The sequence below is a fragment of the Lepidothrix coronata genome, unplaced genomic scaffold, assembly GCF_001604755.1.
Source record: "Lepidothrix coronata isolate B3197 unplaced genomic scaffold, Lepidothrix_coronata-1.0 Scaffold22, whole genome shotgun sequence".
Taxonomy (NCBI): Eukaryota; Metazoa; Chordata; class Aves; order Passeriformes; family Pipridae; genus Lepidothrix; species Lepidothrix coronata.
Window position 1 is genome coordinate 5435700 of NW_016690202.1, and position 21390 is coordinate 5457089.

General features: G+C 37.4%; 1 protein-coding gene across 3 annotated transcripts in view; it reads left to right on the forward strand.

Annotated features, from left to right (window-relative positions):
* SMARCA2 (SWI/SNF related, matrix associated, actin dependent regulator of chromatin, subfamily a, member 2) overlaps nt 1-21390 on the forward strand; it is a 119211-nt gene that overhangs the window by 91217 nt on the left and 6604 nt on the right. For all 3 annotated transcript variants that reach the window (XM_017808145.1, XM_017808147.1, XM_017808146.1), the window contains 3 exons: nt 7606-7823; nt 19077-19182; nt 20840-20941. In XM_017808145.1, coding sequence (XP_017663634.1) covers nt 7606-7823; nt 19077-19182; nt 20840-20941 — 426 coding nt within the window. The remainder of the gene's footprint in view (nt 1-7605; nt 7824-19076; nt 19183-20839; nt 20942-21390) is intronic.

The window sequence follows — 21390 nt, forward strand, 5'->3', positions numbered from 1 at the left end:
CTCAGAAGGCAGTAGAATGATACATCCTTCCAGTAAAAGATTTATTTTAGATCCAAAAAGGAAGATCTGGAAGCAAAACCCTCAGTACAAACTAATCTATAACAAACTTGAAACTATTTTCCTTCTAAACTCTGAGATGCCAAGGTAGTAAAGAACATCTTCTGTTGTAGGACATGAAAGTGTTATGCTAAATTCCATGCTTGTTATTTTAAAGGAATTTAGGAAAAGGCAAGAAAAGTAATTTTCCTCACCTCCCCCTGGCACCCATCAGAAAGGTAATTTTCTCAGGCAATTGATTTTCCTTGCCCCCTGTTCTAGGGAATATAATGTCCCTGGTTATGAAAAAGCGTTACTCGATTGCCAATTCTCTCACAATACCTTTGTCAGTATACTGTCCTCTACACTCCTGAAGTGGGCTTTCATGAATCAGAATTCTGGACAAGACAGAAGAATGCTGATAAAAATTAAAAAAAGGGAGAAACCTTCCCTTTTTACACTTCCTCACTGAATAACACCAGTCACTAAATGCTCCAGAATCCTGTCTAAGCAACAAACATGCATCTCTGTGAGAGTGAACAAGATAAAGGGGAAAAAATGAGGCATCTCTGTCATGGTAGATTTTACTTTAAGGTGAATTGCTTGTGAATCTGAAGCCAGGAAACGTATCTGCAGTATTTTCATGATAGTCTTCCAGTGTCTTTCTTAAGTTAGTTACATCTTATTGTGTCTCTTGATTTTACTTCTGATCATACCTCCAAAGATACCTGCAACTGTTTCCAGTGCCAGTGCATTAACACTATTTACTTCTTGAGTCATCAGTATGTGAAAAGGCTATGAACAATCTGAAGGCAATCTCAAATACTCACTGTATCATGTACTTGAGAACTGCTTTTTTAACATTCCTTTCAGAATAAGTTTGTTTATCATCTGGCAACTTTCCTGCGTAGTATGTCACAGGTCTGTTATAAATTGTCCTCCAGTCTTGAATGAGAGCCTTTTTTCACTGTGTTCAGAAACAGGCTATAATTCTAAGTGACAAGAATTCTTAAGCAGATAATACAGCTTTCTAAAATGAAGGGGGGAATATTTGGGAAACACAAAAAGGCAAAAAAAACCAACGACAACAAAACGGTTCAGTGATAAAGAGTCAGAGGTTGATATGGATAGTTTCTGACATAGACTGTGTTTAGATTTCTCCCCCGTCTTTCTGCTGCTTCTAGATGAGATTGGCTTGGACAAGAGGTTGTTTAAATGCAGTCTTATCAAGACATTTTGAAAACTGTAGAAGATAGTTACAGACAGTTCTGTAGAACTTTTAAGGGTGTGGCTGAGTAGTTGTAGACTACAGAATATCAAGATTAAATATTAGGATATTTGACCTTAAAAAATTTTCTCAGCTCGGCAAGAAAACAGTGAAGATAAAAGCTTTGGTCCTATTAATACTTTAAGTAGATACCTTTTTTTTTTCCAATGTTATGCCCTGTTGCTGTAGTTGAGACCCTTTCTCTTTAATGATAACTTACACTCTCGCATGGTTTTATCAGGTCTTTTTGGCTTCAGTCTTTAAATTAAAATGAAAAAAAAATTACTTATAATTTGCATTGTTGCTCTCCTTAATGTCTAATTAAATATAGGCAACTGGAGCTTCAGTGCAAATAATTTTCAAATGCGAAACAGAAAACAATCTATCTTCTCCCACTTCTTAAAATACAAATTTTGGTGAAGTGAAGATGCAGACCTTAATTGAACACATGGCTGAAGGACTCAGCGTCCATAATTGCTGGAAGTTCAGCTTATCTGAGAAGACTGTGTGTTACAAGTTGATGTGTTTTTGCAATAATTACATTGTATTCAAGTTTTTTAAGAAAACAATACCTTTGTTTCTACTTAAGTGTTGGATGGAGACTTTCTGGCCTATTCCTTATGTGGAAGAGAATGAGTCACCAGCAAAAGCGAGGAAAAACTGGATGTAGTCACAAATTCTTTACCTTTAGCAGATTTTGGTTTACATTCTGTTTTCATTTTGTCCCAGCAAAACCAGTCTGGTAAATCTGTTGTGCAGTAATATCCAGCAAGGAGAGGAAATTCAATTAAAATAACTCTTCATCAGTCCTTATAATTCTCTTCAGGTATTTTGTCGTTGCACTGTTGATAGAATATCTTAAGCCCTTTCATCTAATTGTCAAGAGTTATGGTATTCTTCTTCACAGTCTTTATCTGTAGTATACTGACCTCTATGCTGTAGCATAGCAAGATATATCTGCAGTGTAAAGGAACTTTAGAAAGCCAAGAAATAATTCTAACACATGGAAATTAGAAGCAGTCCCAGACATAGGAATGATACCATTAAAGAATAAACAAGAGAGCTGGATTTTGAAGAGATCATTTTAAGAACGTGAACATCAGGGTGTTCAAAGTTGAAGTCTTCATTTGTTGCCAGATTTAATCTGAGAAAAAATGTAAAATGAAGAGTGGTAGGGTTTCAAATAGAGGGGGAAAAGAACTTGTCTTGGAATATCAATGGAATTTTCCGAGAAGGATTATGTTGAAGAGAGAACTTGGTAGGGGCAGGTAGATGTCGTTTTAGTGCTTTCAGTGTTTATTGTTAGCCATCCATAGGGTTCTTCTCTTCTAGTATGGTAAATGGGAACTTCATTTTTCAAAGCAGTCATCTGTTGTTCATTACTGCACTACTGACATGTTTTTTGATTTTAAGTGCTTAACATCCCTTAAGCTTAGTCATAGCCCTTAAGCTATGACTTGGCCATAGTAAGTATAGTGCCCAGTTAAGTTATTTGTTGGTCCCAGAAAAGCTCGTTCTTTTAGAACCTTTGCATGATTGGTTTAGTATTTATGTTCAGGAAGCTGGGAAGGTAATTTTTTTTTTCTGTTCACCTATGTTTTATCTGCTTTCTGTGGAAACATTGGGTTTAATTAGCATGCTAGCAAATCTCTTCACATGATAATAGCTCTCTTCCAACTTTGCCAGTTGGAAAGACACAGGGCACTGATGTTTGAAGGGAAGGGGCAAGTTCTCTAAATGTTCATTTCATTATGATAAAATTGGAGAGGGACACAGAATAGGTCTCATGTCCTGTTTCCCGTTTTGTCTAAGCAGCATCAATCAGACTTATTACATGGCTCCCTGCTACTTCTGGTTTATGTGTCCAGTTTCCTTGACTATAAGTAGTAGCAGTAGCTTTCACTGTGCCTCAGCTTTCTCACAACCATACTGTGAGAAATCAAAGGAAAAATAATTATATATTACAGTGTTGTGCCATCTAAATGAGACAGGCTTGGACAGCAAAACTGATTTTTATTTTAAGATGAGCACCTCCATTGATTCACTCTGTGATCACACTTGAGTGAAATTATATTAAAATTAATATAAGGCTTCCTGTGAAATTATATTAAAACTAATATAAGGCCTACTCAATTGCTGACTTGCAGAAGGTAGTCCTGAAACAAAACTCAGAGCTGTAGCTCTTACTGCTTGTTTGAGTCTATAATTCTGAATTGAAAAGGTGTTCAGTCATGGTGCTGTGTCATGCTCTCCAGAAGAAGTTAAGAATACATTTGTAATGTCCTGTCCTTCAAATGGAGAAACAAAACAGTTTGCATTTCGTCCTTACTTTGTTTCTGTGGTTCTCATGTAGTGTATCCATATTCACTAAGAATACTTTCACCTTAAAACAGCTATTTTCCTTTCTCAAGGGAAAAACATAATTGCAAGCAGCAATAGGAAGGCAGACTGTCTCAGAAGTAACTTCTACTTGCCTCCTTACAAATACATTTTTGTGCTTAGGAGATGGCGGCTTCTTTTTGGAGGAACACAGTTTAATTTCCTTAATCCGTGGTCAGCGTGCTCTTTCTTAAAATTCTGGTGTCCTGAGAAGCCAGCGCACTCTTAGCTCTTTAGCAATGAAATTGTTTCAAGCGCATGGACTAGATTACAGCAATAAGAGAGAGTCAGAAAAGCAGGAACATTTTGTCAGTATGGAACTTAACGTGGGGTCCTCCAAGGTGTATTTGCCTTTCGTGAGGCGCTCAGCAACTTGCAAAATTTGACATTAAATTTTTACAGCTTTCTTCCAAGAAAATGAGGTTTCCAAATATTTTTTGTAGTGTTTTGTCCAGTTTTCTAAAGGGAAGGAAAGTGTTAAATTTTTATTTGTGTACCATTTTCCTTGACTCCCTTGCTGTTCACCTCACTAATCCAGAGGCATTTGAGCATGGGAGATGTCTGTGTTATTTTGCACTCTCACACAGCCCATCATCTGTCAGGAACTGGAGATTTGTGCCTGGGATTTGTATCATTATCATACTGATAAAGGTTTGGAAGGGCATTGTCTTTGGTATAGCACTTAAGCCCTAGAAAAATAAGCTTTTCTAACAAAGAGCTCAGTCAGATGAATTAGCTTAATAAATATTTTGTTGCTAATACACACATGCTTGGATCATATGTGTAGACATATGCACAAATCATTAATCTGTCTGCTGATAATTCATTTATGTGGTACGGTTTTAAGCCATCTTTTGAGGCAGAATAAATCATACAGGCTTAGTTTTAAATATTACTGTTTATATACAAAATACAAATCTACCACTTGACAACTAATGTTGAGAGTCATAATAGCCACATTTTTGTACTTCTGGTAATGTCACACTGATTTTCAAGAGGGATCACTAAAGTCTTAAATTAAGGAAAACTGTCCGAGTTTACATTCACGCATAGAAGTTTTGAAAGCTTAGTATAAACTGATACATTACTGGTTCAGTTGAAAGTTTAACATCTGTTTGCAGATCTGTAGTTTGCTAAGAATTAATCTGCTACCTGCTAGTTACTAATTTTAAGAGTGCAGGAGTATAAGTTACTTGACTTGGGTTTTATTTTTATCATTTGTCTTTACTACATAGCTATATATAATACTAAAAAAAACCAACCCAAAAAAACCCACACACATAAACAAAAAAAAAAAAAAAAAAACAAAAAAACAAACAAAAAAAACCAACCAAACAAAAAAAAACCCAAAACACAATGTTTTTCATTTTTATCTTTTCTTTTTGTGAATATTTATTTTCAAAAATATTGCCTACTCCAAGCAAGAATTTTATGCAGAATTCTAAAATGAGATGTTAGTAAACTCTGTGATGACAGGACCACTGTGAATTTTTTTGGTGGTAGAAAATCTGTCAAGCAAGCAGAAATATAAATACATTGTAGTTAAGCGAACACCAGTTTTGTGAAGGACAACAAAATGCTACCAAAGTTAACAGAATGATAACTTGGTTTGGTTTAGGTTTTTTTTTCTAATTTTTTGTAAATGAGAATATATTTTTTATCAGTTTCAGTAACCAAACCTGATCTGTTCACTGCAAAGCAATAGGAATACATTTTCTGTAATAAATGCATCTTTAAAATGCATGCAACCTATTTCAGTTTTCAAATCATACATGAAATTTTCTAATTGTGCTGTAATTACTAAAATGCTAACAAGAATCAGTAACTGCTCAGCTAAAGATCTAACTTGAATGCCTAGAATAATAAGGGGAGAAATATGATAAGTAGTTGTCAATATTAAAAAGCAGGCTGAAGGAGGAAGGCTTCAGGCCTTGTAGTAGGTAGAATGAAACAGCAGATTTCAGTATCCACAATCCTTTCAGTATTAAATTTTCAGTAAAATAAAATTACTTGTATATGAAAACATAGCCTTTCCCCAGCTCTCTTTTTTTTCCTGATCAGCTGATGAAGAGACTAGCAGCTCGCTGCTTTGCTGGCTTGTTAATTTTATCCCCACTAACTGTGATTTCCGATAGCCGGCCTGCTGATAGTGGTAAGGTAAATATCCTTTTTCATTGCCGTCTTGAAGATTCAGTAGAACTACATCACAGGCATGTGTAGGTGTGTAACACATCAAAAGTCAGTGTTCTCCGTGTTTCAGTGTACAACCGAGTGCTTGAGGAGAGCAGTGACATTAACTGTTGACAGCCTTGCATACTGTATTTATTATTAGCTTTTGTAGCTTCCAAGATATGCCGAGAAATTTCCTTTTCTTAATCTTTGTTAGCCTCAGTGGTTTATAGCGCATGTCCTGCTTTATCCAGATGAATATTAATGAATTTGTGTGCAGGTTTTTTTTTTCCTTCTCTTTTCTTCATAACTCATTAGATCTCAAGCCTCCTTCATAGTGTTTATCTGAACGCTGTGGAAGCATGATGTAAATTGTCTTTTGATTATTAAGGCCTAGTTTCAGGCTGTCTCTAAGGATTCTGCGTTTGTGTTTGTTCTGTGGATTTGCACATCGGAGGATGCATAGGAAACAGATTTCAAAATCCCACTGGTATTTTTAACATGCCAGGTTGTTTTGTGTTGTGCATTAGGTTTTGTTCACGAAATGTTTTTGAAGAGACATTGTACACAGTTGAGAAAAATTACGTCTGGGTTGTAATCACTTTTTAATATTGATTGTTGTGCTCACATGATCATAAATATTAGCCATGTTTGATGCTGTGGAGAAATGAAGGTAATTGCTTTAGGATTAGAGCTCTTTCAGCTGCAAGAAAGGATTGATTAGCATTTGCATGTACTCAAGGCAATATTGAGGCAAAAGCAACAAATATCAACATCAGTTATATGAAAGCATTAATCAGAAAGCCTTAATTTTAAGATTTTTTGTTTAATTTTTATTTCAATTCTGTTATGATCTGGTATTTTTTATTTCTTTTCTTTTGTTGGCTTTTTCAAATCAAGAAAAGTTCAGCTTCTTGCTTTATAACATGGATCTGACAGTGTATGTGAACAGGTTCCCTTTATTCCTAGTTTGGTTTTTCGTAGCAATTTTTTTATCCCTCTGCGTAGAGCTGCTGTGTCTGGTTAAAAGCATACATCCAGGTAATCGAAACAAGTGTTCAATGTCTGTGACTATGTGTGCAGTTTGGTTTTTGGGGTGGGTTTTTTTTCATTCTCAATGCTGTGAGTGCTTTTTACAGTAAACGCTTTACTGTCAGTGCTTCTGGCTACCTCCTGGTTACTATTCTAGAAGAAAATGATACATTTTAGAGATGGTTTTAACAGGCCATTTAAAAGTTGCTTAAAACATTTGGAAGAGAAGTTGAGTTGTTACTGCATGAAGTATCTCTGTGTTGTTTGTATGCACAAAGAATTGTGTGTGAGTTGGCTTTGGGAGCTAAGCACAATTTAGATTATCCTGTTTGAAACATGTGATACCAAAGTCTGTTTGGCGTGGAACTATATAACCCAGAACTAACACTGATATGAAAAATTTAATGTTTGTTGTACACTTCCTGAGACAATACCACAGGCTGTGATTTGGTGCGGAATTCAAGGTTCAGATGAACAATGCACCTATTTAGAGAAAGGACAGTGGGATTCTAAGGACAAATTAATGTTCAGTGTCTCTTTGGTTGCCAGCAACTCAGTTTCTTGTACTCCTGTTTATAAATAAACTGAACATTTTGAGTTGAATTATCGGCATCCTGTGGAGTTGCATTGGGTTTTGTTGTGGTTGGCTTTAAATACAGTTTTTTACCTTTGCAATATCTGTTTTGTTTAAAAATCATACTTTTTGAATCCATGGTTGTCAGGCAATTGAAGACGGCAATTTGGAAGAAATGGAAGAGGAAGTTCGGCTTAAAAAACGGAAGAGACGAAGAAATGTGGACAAAGATTCTGGGAAGGAGGATGGAGAGAAAGCAAAGAAAAGAAGAGGCAGACCTCCTGCAGAGAAGTTGTCACCCAACCCACCTAAACTGACAAAACAAATGAATGCTATCATTGATACTGTGATAAACTACAAGGATAGGTGAGCTTGGAGACGGTCTCTATCTATTGCATGTCCTCTCTCCCTCTCTGCTAATATCCATCTCTGTGTTTTATAACAGTTTCATTTTTTTCAGCCTTCAGAAGGACTTGCTGGCACAGCTTTTCAGATAAGTAATTCCACCTAGGGCCTGATTCTGGAAGTCTCAGATTTAGGATATTTTAAGACTCATCTGATAGAAAGTTGTTGAAACACAATTACAAAAAGTAAGCATAGAGCTCCTGCTTAGGAGTAAAGTCTGCTCAGAAGGTGTACTTAAGAACATTTAGCTTGAGTGGGATTTTCATTCAATGTAGTGGTGCAGCATGTATTGAGATTAATCTTTTCAAAGACATGGCTATCAATGCAAGTTTACATGGGTCTCACCATGACCTGAAAGACTGCCCAGAATGCCTAGGGTATGTATCAGGAGTGTCAGAGCTGCCAAAAGAAAAAGTACAGAACTATTGAGTGTAATATGTTGTCCACAGAAGAGATGGATTCTTGTTTGTCAAGCAATTCCTATTTTCAGCTTAAAAAAATGCTAGATAACCGGACCTCAGGAAAAAAATATTCCGTCTGATCTGAAATGCCATCTGAAGACTTCTGTTTTGCAAGTTTTCAGATCGAAAACATCTGTACTTCATGGGCAAGAAATTGAGAATTAGTTCATAACATCTTTGAGTCAAACTTGATTGAGAAAGTTATATTTTAACTCAGCTTCTATCTGTCAAAAATCAGTAGATCCTTCTCATGTACTTGTCCCATCTTTGCTATACAGTGAAAATAGGAATTGCTTGACAAACAAGAATCCATCTCTTAAATCATATAAGCACCTTTTATAAACTAAATTAATAATAAATGCATTCAGAGAAAGTCAAGAAGTGTTTGCATTAGGTGACCTGCATAGGTGTAACAAAGTAATTTTTGCCTGTAAACAACTTTCAGTTTGTGACTTTAAATGGCAACTTGCACTTTGCCCTTTTTTGCAGCTACTATTCTGGCTCTACCTGTGCAAGGGTGACTTCTGTGGTACTTGGCGAAGCACACACTACTGTGATGCATGACTCTTTTGGCACATAACTGTTACAGTGAACCTTTCTGTGATCTGTGGGCTCTGTCTAGAGCACATCCTAAAGTTTGTTGGAACAGCATTCACAGCAACAAATATGATGAGGAGGAAGCTGACTACCATCTCAGTGTATTTAGTTGGCTCTGACTCCCAACTAATAAAATAGCTGAGAAGGGAGGAGTGTTTAAGTTCAGGTATTCCAGTCAGGGCTGCAAGGATTTTGTGTTCTCGGCCTTGAACCTTGTCCTGAAGCTAAGCACTTCTTATCGGGATACCTATTTCTCACTTTTAGAATAGCAAGCGAAGTTACTTCTGCTAGCCTCCAGTAGGGGATAGCTACTGATAGTAACCAATAGTTACTGGGGAGGTTAAAGATTTTTGCCTGACGTTTGTGCCCCAGGAAGTTCCTATTTGATTTCTGTCAAAAAAATTAACCACTGATCTATTATGTAGTTACAAGGCATACTGTTCCCTCTCCCAGGAGCCCACATCTATGCAAGACAGATTGTTCCCAATTTAAAAACTGTATGAAGCTCTATTCTGTAAGGAATTAAAGATGCCTGTTAAAGTGAGGTATTCAGTGCTATGAGCTATACAGAGGAGTTCCAATTTTCTGCATTCTGATTTTTTTGTGAGCTAACATCAAACCACTCAATCCTGTGAAAGCTGGGACAGAACAGAATTGCACATTTAGGCATCAGGAAACTACAACGTCTTAGAACTCTTTGGAGCTAACTTTGCTTTAGAGTTCAATTACTATTTTCAGAATTTGCCGCTTTAAAATTAAGTGGATTTTAGGTGTTGGAACCCCTCAGCTTTGTTGGGGGTTCATGTTTGTTCAGCTCTGGGCTTTTGTGTGTGTGAAAGCAATTGGGACAAGTATAGAGGGACAGGTTAATTGGAAGAAAAGTAGGCCATGAGCTTCATCTGGGGAAAAAAAATGGGTTTTCTTGTATTTAGTATTTGAATGCTTGAAGTCATCTTTCTCTTTAGCTAAAATTTTCAGTGCTAATAGATGATTCATCTTTTCTTCATGATAAGTCCAGAGGGCTGATTCAGACTATGGAGAACTGATTGTGTCCCAAAACGTGGTCCGGTGATACCTATCCAAAATCTTACTGACTTTGGCCTGAGTTACTTTGTCAAAACCAATTCTACAATCTTTAGTAAGTTTTGTTGTAGTTTAAAGGGCAGCATGCAAAAGAATCAAAGGAATACATTACTAAACTAATAAGCCTCTGCATGCTTTAGCTCGTGTTTTCCCTTACTTTTGAGAAATACAGAAGTACGTCCTTGTAAATACAGAACGACTTCTCTGTTCTTATTAAAATCTTTCTTTAAAAGAAAATTAAAATCTTTGGTGCTCACAAAAATCTGGAGTACCAGTTGGCTGCTTTTTTGTGGCAACGCTGTATAATGTCGCTGCAGGGAAGGATTCTCCAGTGCTTTCCTAACTGTCTAGTACTTACTCGGCTTCTGTTGTAGGCAACTGGGGACAAGTATCATCCTTTCCTTCCTTATTTAAGAACCATCCAAAAAGATAGGCTGGGTTGTCTATGTCAAGGAAAGCTAAAGGTTACAACAGTACAAACAATAAGTTCTAGGAAATTGAAGTTTGAACCATACGATTATTATGTAAAGGTCAAAACGCATTTAAACAGACGTATTAGCAACATTTGAGGTAAATGTTCAGTGTGGAGAAATACAGCATATGATTGTCTGAAAAGGAAATTCAGAGGTAGTTATCCAGGTATTTGTAAAGCTGAATTAAAGAACTCCATGCGAGAGTGGAAATTAGCATTTAGGTTGATTTGCTGTTTATCTTTGTTGTGTCGTCAGTGCAATTTCAACCTTTTATTTAGATTTTTTTCTTATGCAGTGCAGTATAGCAACTCAGCTATTTCCTTTTATTCCCATCATGAATCCCAAAATTTTAATGAAACATTACATTGACAATGTGTTTAATAGTTCTTAAAGAGCAATTTTTAAGTAAAAGCTGATTTTCTTTGGATCTTTCTAGAGTGCTAGGAATATACCGAAGGAGAAAAAACTGCAGTGAGATTTGACTTGACCGGCAGCCAGCATTAGTTTCCTGAAATTATGGTACCTGGGGTGTGTCCCATATAATAAAGAAAATAGTTAAAAAAGAGAAGAAGTAGAAAGATGCAAGGCACCGTGAAAATGTACGACTTGGACTTTTTAGATGCCTTTGGTGTGAGAGTTGTTGAGGTCCTTGTCAAGTTGACTGTACTTGCCTCTTGCAGCCTGTTTTGCTTTGGATTCCAGTGTTGGGAGATGTGCTTCAAGCTTTTCTTCGTGTTGATAGGCATTTCTTTATCTTGTCTGTATATTTGTCCTTGTTAACTGGAAACAGATAGTGATACCTCAGTCTGAAGAACTGTAGGGTTTATGCTCCAAATCATTAAATAAAAATCACTATTGAAGTCACTTTTTAAAGGGCACCTGTGCTTTTATTACTAAGTTTTCAGTATCAAACCATAAAACATGCCAACTGTAGATACAGAGCAGTACTTACAGATGCAGATCCTTTTTTACTCTTCTGTACTGCTTTGCTGTCATAGGTAAAACTGAATTAGTCTAGGTTTCATCTTAATGGTTTAGAATGGAGAATAGGTTTGTAATGAAGCAAAAGTAAGAGAGAAGATATGGTCAGCATGCTCTGACTTCTAGTCATCTGATCTAGTGAAAGATGTCCCTGCCTACCCACAGCAGGGAAGTTGAACTAGTTTATCTTCAAAGGTCCCTTCCAACCCAAACCATTCTATGATTCTGTGAGTTTGGTAAAGCACTTTTTAGGACACCACAGGAAAATTATAAGCTAATATGAAAGAAAGAGTAGATTAATGAGTAAGCTCACTAATCTGAGCAAAAATATATAATTGAAGGCACTGTTAAAAAAGGAGCTGTTAAACTGGAAAGAAGATACCACAAAAGTTCTTCAGCCATTGGTGTTGGCTTACATCACAATATATTTATTATATTTATTAAATGGGGAATGTCCTAGCCAAAATCTAAAATGTTATAATATCAGTATTGGCATGATACAGCAGACTGGACACAGTTAAGTCTGGAGTAAAAGAAATGGCACGAAATACAGTACCTCAGAGTGCATTATATGGTACTTACAGACTTAAAATAGGGAACTTCTCTTTTGGTTCAAGTATCAGTTCAAGTGAAACTGAAAGAAAAGTAATTATCTGGGCAGAGAAATTACTGATCAAAGCCAACTACAATCCATCAGTATTGTCCAGCCATAAGAAAATAGGAGCTTCATACAGACACTATTGCCTGTGTGGATGTGGAAATACTCATTATAAGTGTGTGTCCTTGTATGTGACACTGTTAATGCTTCTGAGTTGCTGTACATAGTACTTGAATGCTTTTGCTTTCAAAAAAGATGAGTTTACACTGTGACAAGTGTAAATAATTATTTCAGTGATAAGTAGCATGGGAGAGCCTTGCAAGAGGAAACAGGTTGCTTTGTTTATCCAAACATAGCACAATCTTGAGAGGGGAAGATGATTGCTCTCAGTAAATTCACTGAAAAGAAGGGAAGCCTAAACACAAGAAGAGTCTAGAAATATGTAAAAATACAGGATGGTGGCCACAATATATGAGCATATATAAGCAATGCTTATATATGAGCATATATAAGCATTCCTTAGTTCATACAAGTTATTAATTAAAAGTTGTGGAACCTTTCCGTATGAAGTAGTGGGACAGAAATAACTAAGTAAATTTAGCCTTGGATCCTTGATTGAAAAACTTACATACGATTATTTACAATACCAAGACCTTAGATTGAAGGTCCTGGAAGCACCTTTCCAGTTACACATTGATCCCAATTCTCCGAAACAAAGCATGTGCATCATCTTTGCAGACTGCTTTTGCAATAATACATATTAATCTGAGATTTTGTTGCAGTTATTTCTTAAACTAAGATTTAGGTGCCTCTACAGCCCTGTAACTTGTTGTAATCTTGCAGTGTAAAACACCTTTTTAGAAGAGAGCAAGTTGGAATGCATCAGTCCAGCATTATCGTCACATGTTTTTCCAGTTCCGATGCTTTTAATCTGTCTTTCCTTCCCTCTAAAATAGAAACAATTATTGTAGACTCATATGTGTAATATTTATGTTATGCTTTCAAAAAGCAAGATCACAGAATCACAAAATGGGCCAGATTAGAAGGGACCGTAGTGGATCATCTGGTTCAACTTCCCTGCTCAAGCAAGATCATCTTAGAGCACATGGCCAGGATTGCATCCAGATGGTTCTGGAATATCTTCAGTGAGAGAGACTCCACAACCTCTCTGAACAGTCTGTTCCAGTGCTCAATCACCTGCACAGTAAAGTTCTTCCTCATGTTCAAGTAGAACTTCCCATGCATCAGTTTCTGCCCATTGCCTCTTATCCTGTTGCATGGCATCACCAAATCAGTTTGGCACACAAAAAGTAGTTTGCATGTCCAGTAAAATGCTTGAAAGCAGGAACAATTTTACTGGATTTTTTTACAAAAAATTTTACATTTTTCGTATGCCGAGTTTGAGCCCCAGCTGCTGAGTTTTCATTATGCACATGCAGACTTAGTCTCCCAAACAATGTTTTTCCTCTTTTGAAGTTTTATTTCAGAGGAAGACAAACTGTTAAGTGTTACTTACTTTTTCTGATTGTTAAAATTAAGTGGAGAAAATGAATGATACTTTGTTTCAGCAGGACTAGGAATGTGATTGACCTCATGGACTGTCAGCACTAGTGAGGCCACACCTCGAATCCTGTGTTCAATTTTGGGCCACTCACTCCCAGAAGGATACTAAGGTGCTGTAGTATGTCCAGAGAAGGGCAACAGAGCTGATGAAGTATCTGAGCACAAATCTGTTGAGGAGCAGCTGAGAGAGCTGTGGTTGTTTAGACTGGAGAAAAGAAGGCCGAAGGGGGGATGTTAGCACTTTCTACAACTACCTGAAAGGAGGTGGGTTGCAAGGTGGGGACAGCCTCTTCTGCCTGGTGACAAATAAGAGAACAAAAGGAAATGGCCTCATGTTGCTGCAGGGAGGTTTAGATTGGATACTGGGAAAAACTTCATTGAAAGGATGGTCTGGCATTGGAACAGGCTGCCCAGGGAAGCAGTTAAGTCACCATCCCCAGAGTGTTGAAAAATCATGTGGATGTGGCACATAGGGACACAGTGTACTGGTAGACTTGGCAGTGCTGGGTTAATGGTTGAACTGGATGATATTAGCGGTCTTTTTCAACCTAACCAATTTTGTGAGTCTGTGATTCATAGCTTGTAATCATTCAGCTTCCTTACAAACCCACTGTCCTCTTCTGCCTTGCCTCAGAGTTTGATGTTTCCTGTCTAGGTGCCAGTTTGATGCTACCCCTAGTTTGCATTAGCTTTGCTTAAATAGCAACAGCTGAACTCAGGAGTCCCAGGATGCTGATAGCTCTGCGTCATACAGAGTGATTTTCAGTTGTGCTCTGGTTACTGTTTGCTCTGTTCATAGATTTAAAGTAAGGACTTGCATGGTGTACTGGTTAACTTCACAAAGCCTCCTCCCAGTATTGGGTAGCTGTTGACTGCATTTTAATAAAGCTGATAAGAAAATTGGAAGGTGGAGTTGTTGTGCCTTTTTCCTGCTTGGCAAGAGGCTACCCTTGTCTGTGGTGCTTAGCATTTTGATCACTGCATCATTAAAGCCAACATGTTTAAATTTGTGCCCATAGTACTCTTAATTTTGATGACATAGCTCAGGGAGAGAGTATTTTTCCTGTATGTGTAATGGATTTTATTCAGACTATTTTCAGCTGTTTTCTCAAGTTGCCAGTTTTTAACTGTTGTAAAATGAAGAGTAGTATAATTAGCCATCACTAATCTAATGAATAATTAATTATGCCAACTGATACTCTTGGATATTCAAACACACAAAGTAAATAATTCTTATTTATAGCCAAGCCCAAGTTATGGAGTACATAGCCGTATGTCAAAACCAGGAATTATATGTTTTTATCCACTTCCATTCAATGATGGGGACAAGTCCACCATTTATTACTGCAGTCAGTTCCAAAAAGGAACCATTAAGTACATTTAATGAAAATTAGTAATCTCCCTACATAGCTGGTTTACAGTTTGTTGTTAAATAGCAAGGAACCACCTCACTATGTCAGCTCTTCTAATTCTCCTCTCCCACACTCGTTTGGTTTTTTTTAAATAGCATTCTTGTGAGTTGCATTTGATTTAAAGTTGTACTTACCAAGCCATGGTTCTGATTGTGAGCATTCGGGCAAGGGTCCAGAATGCTTCATTCTACCCACTCAAAATTGAATTTTAGTATTGTTAAAAGTTTGAAATTTGCCAGAAGTACAAGAACATGTTGAAGTTTCACCTTCATAGTTGTCTCTCCTTTTGATTTCAAAGGAGAAAGAGTACTAATACTTCTGTCAGGTCTGTGGCAGCTTATTTCTGGCCAAAAACTGCTAGGGAAAATAAATACAAAAAGAGCCTCGTACAAATGACGTTCCTGCATTTCATTTCACTGAAGATAATACTGACTAAACAGGTAGAATTATATGCTGGTATGCACCTTGTAAGCAGTTTGACAAAAATGAGAGAAAATTGAAACACTGAGCACAAATGTTTTTCTAACCAAAAACATTTTTTAAATGAGAAGTATTTCTTAATGATTTTTTAACTTGCACAGCATTTAAGTATTTTTAACATGAGCAAACACAGGACTAGCATGGTAAACTGATGCAGTAGCAGTGAACTGTCACTCACAGTTCTTTTGCAGTCATGTCTTTTAATTTATTCTGGTCCTTCTTCCTTTCAGCACATAGCCTGGTAGTTGCTAGGCAACCATAAGTGATTTTTACTGCGCATGATTTCTATGTGGTAGTTGTTGTGGTTATTATTTTCTAATTACATAAGCGGGGACAGGGATTAAAATCAGAGTTGTATTAATAATTACCAATTTTCTCCTACTGTATCTACAACACAGCAGTTTGAGATTATGTTAGAAAAGATCACATTTTTTTATAGTATGGATGCACATATACAGAGAGAGTGTAAGATAAATAGTACTTCTTTGTGAGAGTAGGTTCTATAAAAAGGATAGAATAAGCTATTATTGATCTGAGTAGACAAAATCAGGCTCTAGTGTTCTGTCTGTTGTGTATTTCATGCCCATAGTGCTTTTGCTTTCATTGCCTTAAAAGATTCTCAGTAATTAATTATATCAAGCAAAAGCTGGAAGGTTTTCTCTGACATTCCTAGTTAGTAAAATGAATGAAGAAATCACAGTTGGCTGGTTCTGTACCAAAAAATATAGCTGTTTAATAATTTATTACTGTTGTATTTTTAAAATAAAATACAGTATGAAGGTGATTGTGTGTATATAAAAAGAGAACAAAATACAGCCATGACGTAAAAAGATATAATCATCAAGAGCTCTTTCAATAGGACAAATACACTAAACATGTTTTAAAATTTGATCAAAATTATTTTATTAGTAGCTGTTTCCTTTATGCTGAAGTCATTCTGTTTGGTATTAGATTCTGAACTGCAACTGAAGAAACATCAGCTTCAATGGTTTAGTAATTTTACTTGTATAGATATTTCTGTTAAAGCTGCTGAGATTCAAACAGAGCATTGATAACTCAGTCCTTCTGCATAGCCAATCCCCATTCAAACTGTGCAAAGGTGCAGGAAGGTAAATTACAGTGTGCTGTGTAATGATGCAACAGGATACTGCTTTGCTTTGCTTTTCCTCAGGATCAGTGCCTTGCATATATAAGTTGTGCACTGATCACTTAATGAATAGCTGAATTCCTCCTGGACTTTTTTTTTATGATCATAAGTAGTCTGAATGTTTCACAGATATAGAGCTTCTTTCACATCATTTTATTCTCGTTTTACAAATGGAGAATAGGAACTTAAATTTCAAGATACCATTTGGGCACCAGAGATCTGATATCTGGTGTTCTTAGTGTTGTATATGTTCAGAACAGATTTCACTGATCTCAGTTGCAGCTGTGACTGCTCAACATTCCCCTCTATTAATAAAATAAAATAAAAAAGGTCCCCAATTTGCAAAGAAATAGAAACACGTTGATTTAGCCAGTTGCGCAGTGTGTACTTAATGCATTGCTTTTCCTTGTATTGCTTCCATTTTCGCTTTGAGAGGGCAGTCTGTGATGAAGAGAGGTTCTGTCATGTGGCGTGACAGTCACGCAGGTCATGAACAAGATTGGTGCCTTTAAATCCATGGTATAAACACTTTGACAGGAGAAGTATGAAAGTAATGAATTTGTGACTCTGTACCAAAGATGGCAGGTGCAGTGGCCAGAATTCCACAATTCTTTGCTGGCAGGAGAGAAATAGTAAGACTTGTCATTTTATGATTTGCTCTATTTCAGTAACAGGATGCTTCCCAAATAAATTAGATCTCTTGAGTGAAATTGCTAGTAGCTACCACTGAGGTGTGAGTGGCATCTTGGAGTATCTATCCCAAGAGCTCTTTGGGGTAGACCTCACTGTCATCTTTCCTGGCTGAGATGCACCGTACACCCACCGCCTTGTCTCTCCCTGCAGCAGCACACCCCAGAGTGCCCTCAAGCATGTGCCGTAAACTTTCTGGGATCGAGGAGTTACTGATGAGCAGGCAAGGGGAGCGGCTTCTGCTGCTGCAAGTCAGACTGAAGTTATCAGGATGAGACAGAGGCTTTTGGTTTCTCAGTCTGAATTGTATGAAAAAATATTCTAGCTGCTAGTTGGTGCCCAGGATATTGGTGGAACAACGCTAATTAGCAGTCTGCAGTTAGAGCATTTACGCTGTTGTCCTCTCTGATGCAAGGAGCACCATTGTCCCAGGACTATGCGGAGAACAATAAAAAATCGTGAATTAGGTGAGCACCAGCTAGTTAGGAAATGAGGAAAATCTGTTTATTCCTACTTATTCATTAGTCTCTCAGTTACATAAGAAAAATAGTACCTTCTCAAATTCTAGTTTTATTTCAGGCATTAAGAAATGCATAAGGTATAGTAAGCATTCATTACTTCCATAAAGGGCAGAGCTGTTATGTGCTTTTTGTCATCCTTATCCTCCAGAATTGCTTCAGTTAACTTTCAATTCAGTTTTAGTGTAATGTGTCTCATAAGATCCTACAGCACTCTGGAGGATGACTGTGAGAGAGAAGCTCAGGCAGAGACCAGGACTTGGCAGCCTTCTTGCCCAGCTCTGTGGTATTCCTGAGTTACCATCTGAAGATGCAGCTGAGAAAACAGGGCGTTTTTGGAGTAGCTGTGAGAGAAGGAAGCATTTCAATGTGAACTGGGAAATGCTCATGAATGCTATGTGCGGTGAACTGCTGTTCTTCACAGCAGAGCTTTTTTCTACTCCTTTGTGAGAAAAATGACAGGCACACGGGGAAAAAAACCAAAACAACTAAGTCCGTAAGTGCCTTCAATACATTTCCGCTCCAGGTGACTTACAGTCATGTATTATATTGGAAACCACAATTAAGAAGATTTTAAAAAGACCCTCAACTTGAAAGTGTTAAAATGGCTATTAAAAAAGGATAAACTATGTGAAATATGGGAATCTTAGAAATTCTGAACACCTGTAAGTAAGTGATAGGCAATGTTCCTAGAGTATGAAAGTTTTATAGATAACCTATCAGTTTATGTCAGATGACTGAAAGAGTAGAAATTGCAGTAGTGATTTTCACTATAGTTGCAATGATCTTCCCAAAAACCCTATAGTAATTAATAGAAAAACTAGACTAACATCTCGTTAATCCAGTAGCAGTCAGCATATAGTATAATGGAAATCAGTATGAACAAATGGTGTGCTATAATGAGGAATTACAAAACCAACTATAAAGTGATGAAGAAGAAGATAAACTGAAGAGTGACAGAAGGGACACTTCTGTTCAAATCCTGATCTTGCTTCTGTAAAGCTTATTATACATAATGATCTCGAATGATGATGATAACTTAGGACAACACTTTTAAATTGTAAATTAATTATCTGTATCAAATTTAAAAATCAGGAGTCGGTTTCTAATTATTTGAAAAAAAAAAGATTTTATTTGTTTTTATTTGTGCTTATGTGTTTTTTGAGAAAGTTGAAGTAGTTCTTTTCATTATGGTTTGTTTTTCTCAACAGTTCAGGACGGCAGCTAAGTGAAGTCTTCATTCAGCTCCCATCTCGGAAAGAATTACCAGAGTATTATGAATTGATTAGAAAACCAGTTGACTTCAAAAAGATAAAGGTAGGAACCGCTTTTGGAAGTGGAGATTTCTCTTTTTGTTTTTATTATACAAAAAGGTGGGCATAAAGTCATCTTTAAAATGGCAACATGAATATTGCATGTACCTGTATTTGTGGCATTAATTTTAAACATTGTTACACACCTTTTTAGTAATTTTGTTTAGTGTATATTGCAGTGTAACACTGTCATTTCAAAGTCAAATCAAACTGTAGCAGTGTGTGACATGAATGGCACTCGGCCGCAGTCCGAAGAGGGGATGGAACACAAAGGTGGGATGCAAGTAGAATGCTTTATTCACGTGTGCACCCAGTCTTTTATCAGCTTGGGAGGGGAAAGGGCCAGAACATAGGGTGGAGCGTGAGACAGACAAGCAGGGGGGCAAACCAGGATAGGGACACGGGCAAAAGAGGGAGGAACGTGGAAGAACTGGGGAGAGAAGGGGCGAATGGAGGCTGTCCCCTCTCTGCAGCTTCTCTAGCCAATCGGCAGAGAAACAGAAGAGCAGGGATGTGGACAGGCCGGGACATGCCCGGGAAATATAAATTCTGGGGAAGCATACAATGTGTATATACATAATAACTGTAAAGTCTGTATCACAAAGTCCGTTCAACCACTGCACATCTCCTTCCACTCCTGAGATTTTCCCCATTCTGACTCCTGGTCCCTCACAGCACTCTCAGAGATGACATCTAGTGCCTTTTTTGCAAAGACTTGATTTTGACTTGGTGAAAACACTGTGTTTGTGAAGATTTAGTGGTTCTAGGGGAATACAGTCAACCCTAAATTTAAAATCATAGAATCATAGGTATCTTGAGTTGGAAGGGGGACCCAAAGATCATTGAGTCCAACTCCTGGCCCTGCACAGGACCGTCTCCGAGAGCCACACTGTGTGCCTGAGAACACTGTCCAAATGCTTCTTGAACTCTGTCCGGCTTGGTGTTGGGACCACTTCCCTGGGGAGCCTGTTCCAGTGCCCAAACACCTGCTGCGTGAAGAACCTCTTCCTGATATCCAGTCCAAAGCTCCCCTGTCACAGCTTCAGGCCATTCCTTCAGGTCCTGTCACTGGTCACCACAAAGAAGATATCAGTGCCTGCCCCTCCTGGTTCCCCTCACAAGAAGGTTGCAGACTGCAATGAGGTTTCCCCTCAGTCTCCTCTTCTCCAGGCTGAACAGACCAAGTGACCTCAGCTGCTCCTCAGATGGTTTCCCCTGTAGACCCTAGCTAGCATCATATCTTGGAACAGCCAGGTCAGATCCAACACAGTTTAGTAGATGAGGTTTAGGCAGCATGTTGCATGTTAAGTGATACCATAATTCTATAACTTTCATTTGTGTTACAGCTTATTTTGTTTCCTTGCTAGAAAGAAGAAACTGGAACTTCTTGTACCAAAAGAGCTCCATTTTTCTTCTTTTAACCCTTCCAGTTCATGTAGAAATTGCTTCTTTTTTCTCTGTTAACTTAATGCATTTTTTGAGTAATATGTTAACAACATGGTTGAAGACTTTGTTTTAAACAGATACTTGTTTTGATGCTTAGGTAAAGTTTTTAAAGAGAAAGCTTTTCATGTGTTGAATCAAATATTAAATCAGTGTCTTGTCTGCTTTTTTTCTTTCTACTCCAATACTTGTCTTCATTTCCTCAATAAATGCAACAGGAAAGAATTCGCAACCATAAGTATCGGAGTCTTGGAGACTTGGAGAAAGATGTTATGTTGCTGTGTCACAATGCTCAGACATTCAACTTGGAGGGATCACAGGTCTGAATGAATTAATTTCTGTTAAACATACAGGTTTTCCCTACCTGATGTTTTTAGTGCTTGTTGATTATTATTTTTGCAAATAAACCCTATGGTTTAATTCTTACATCAAATAGAAAAAAATGCCTACATTGTTAGAATCATCCAAAATTCACTGGGCACAGATGCAGTGTGTGTATGCAGAGAAATTGGTTTTTACTTTAATTCTGAGATCAGTTTTTTCTGCTCTGTGTGTACTTTAAAACTGCAGTAAGACTATTTGAATGCATGGTAAAAGGTGATGTATGTAGAGTAATACATCAACTTAGATTTCCCCAGTGGATCACAGAAGGAGCAGATGTAACAATACAGCTTAGGACAGGATGTTGAGGAAATACTTCATGGTGAGCTCTTCAGTTTTGCTAATGCAAGATACAAATTCAAGGTTTTTCCAGTAGTAAAGATGTGTG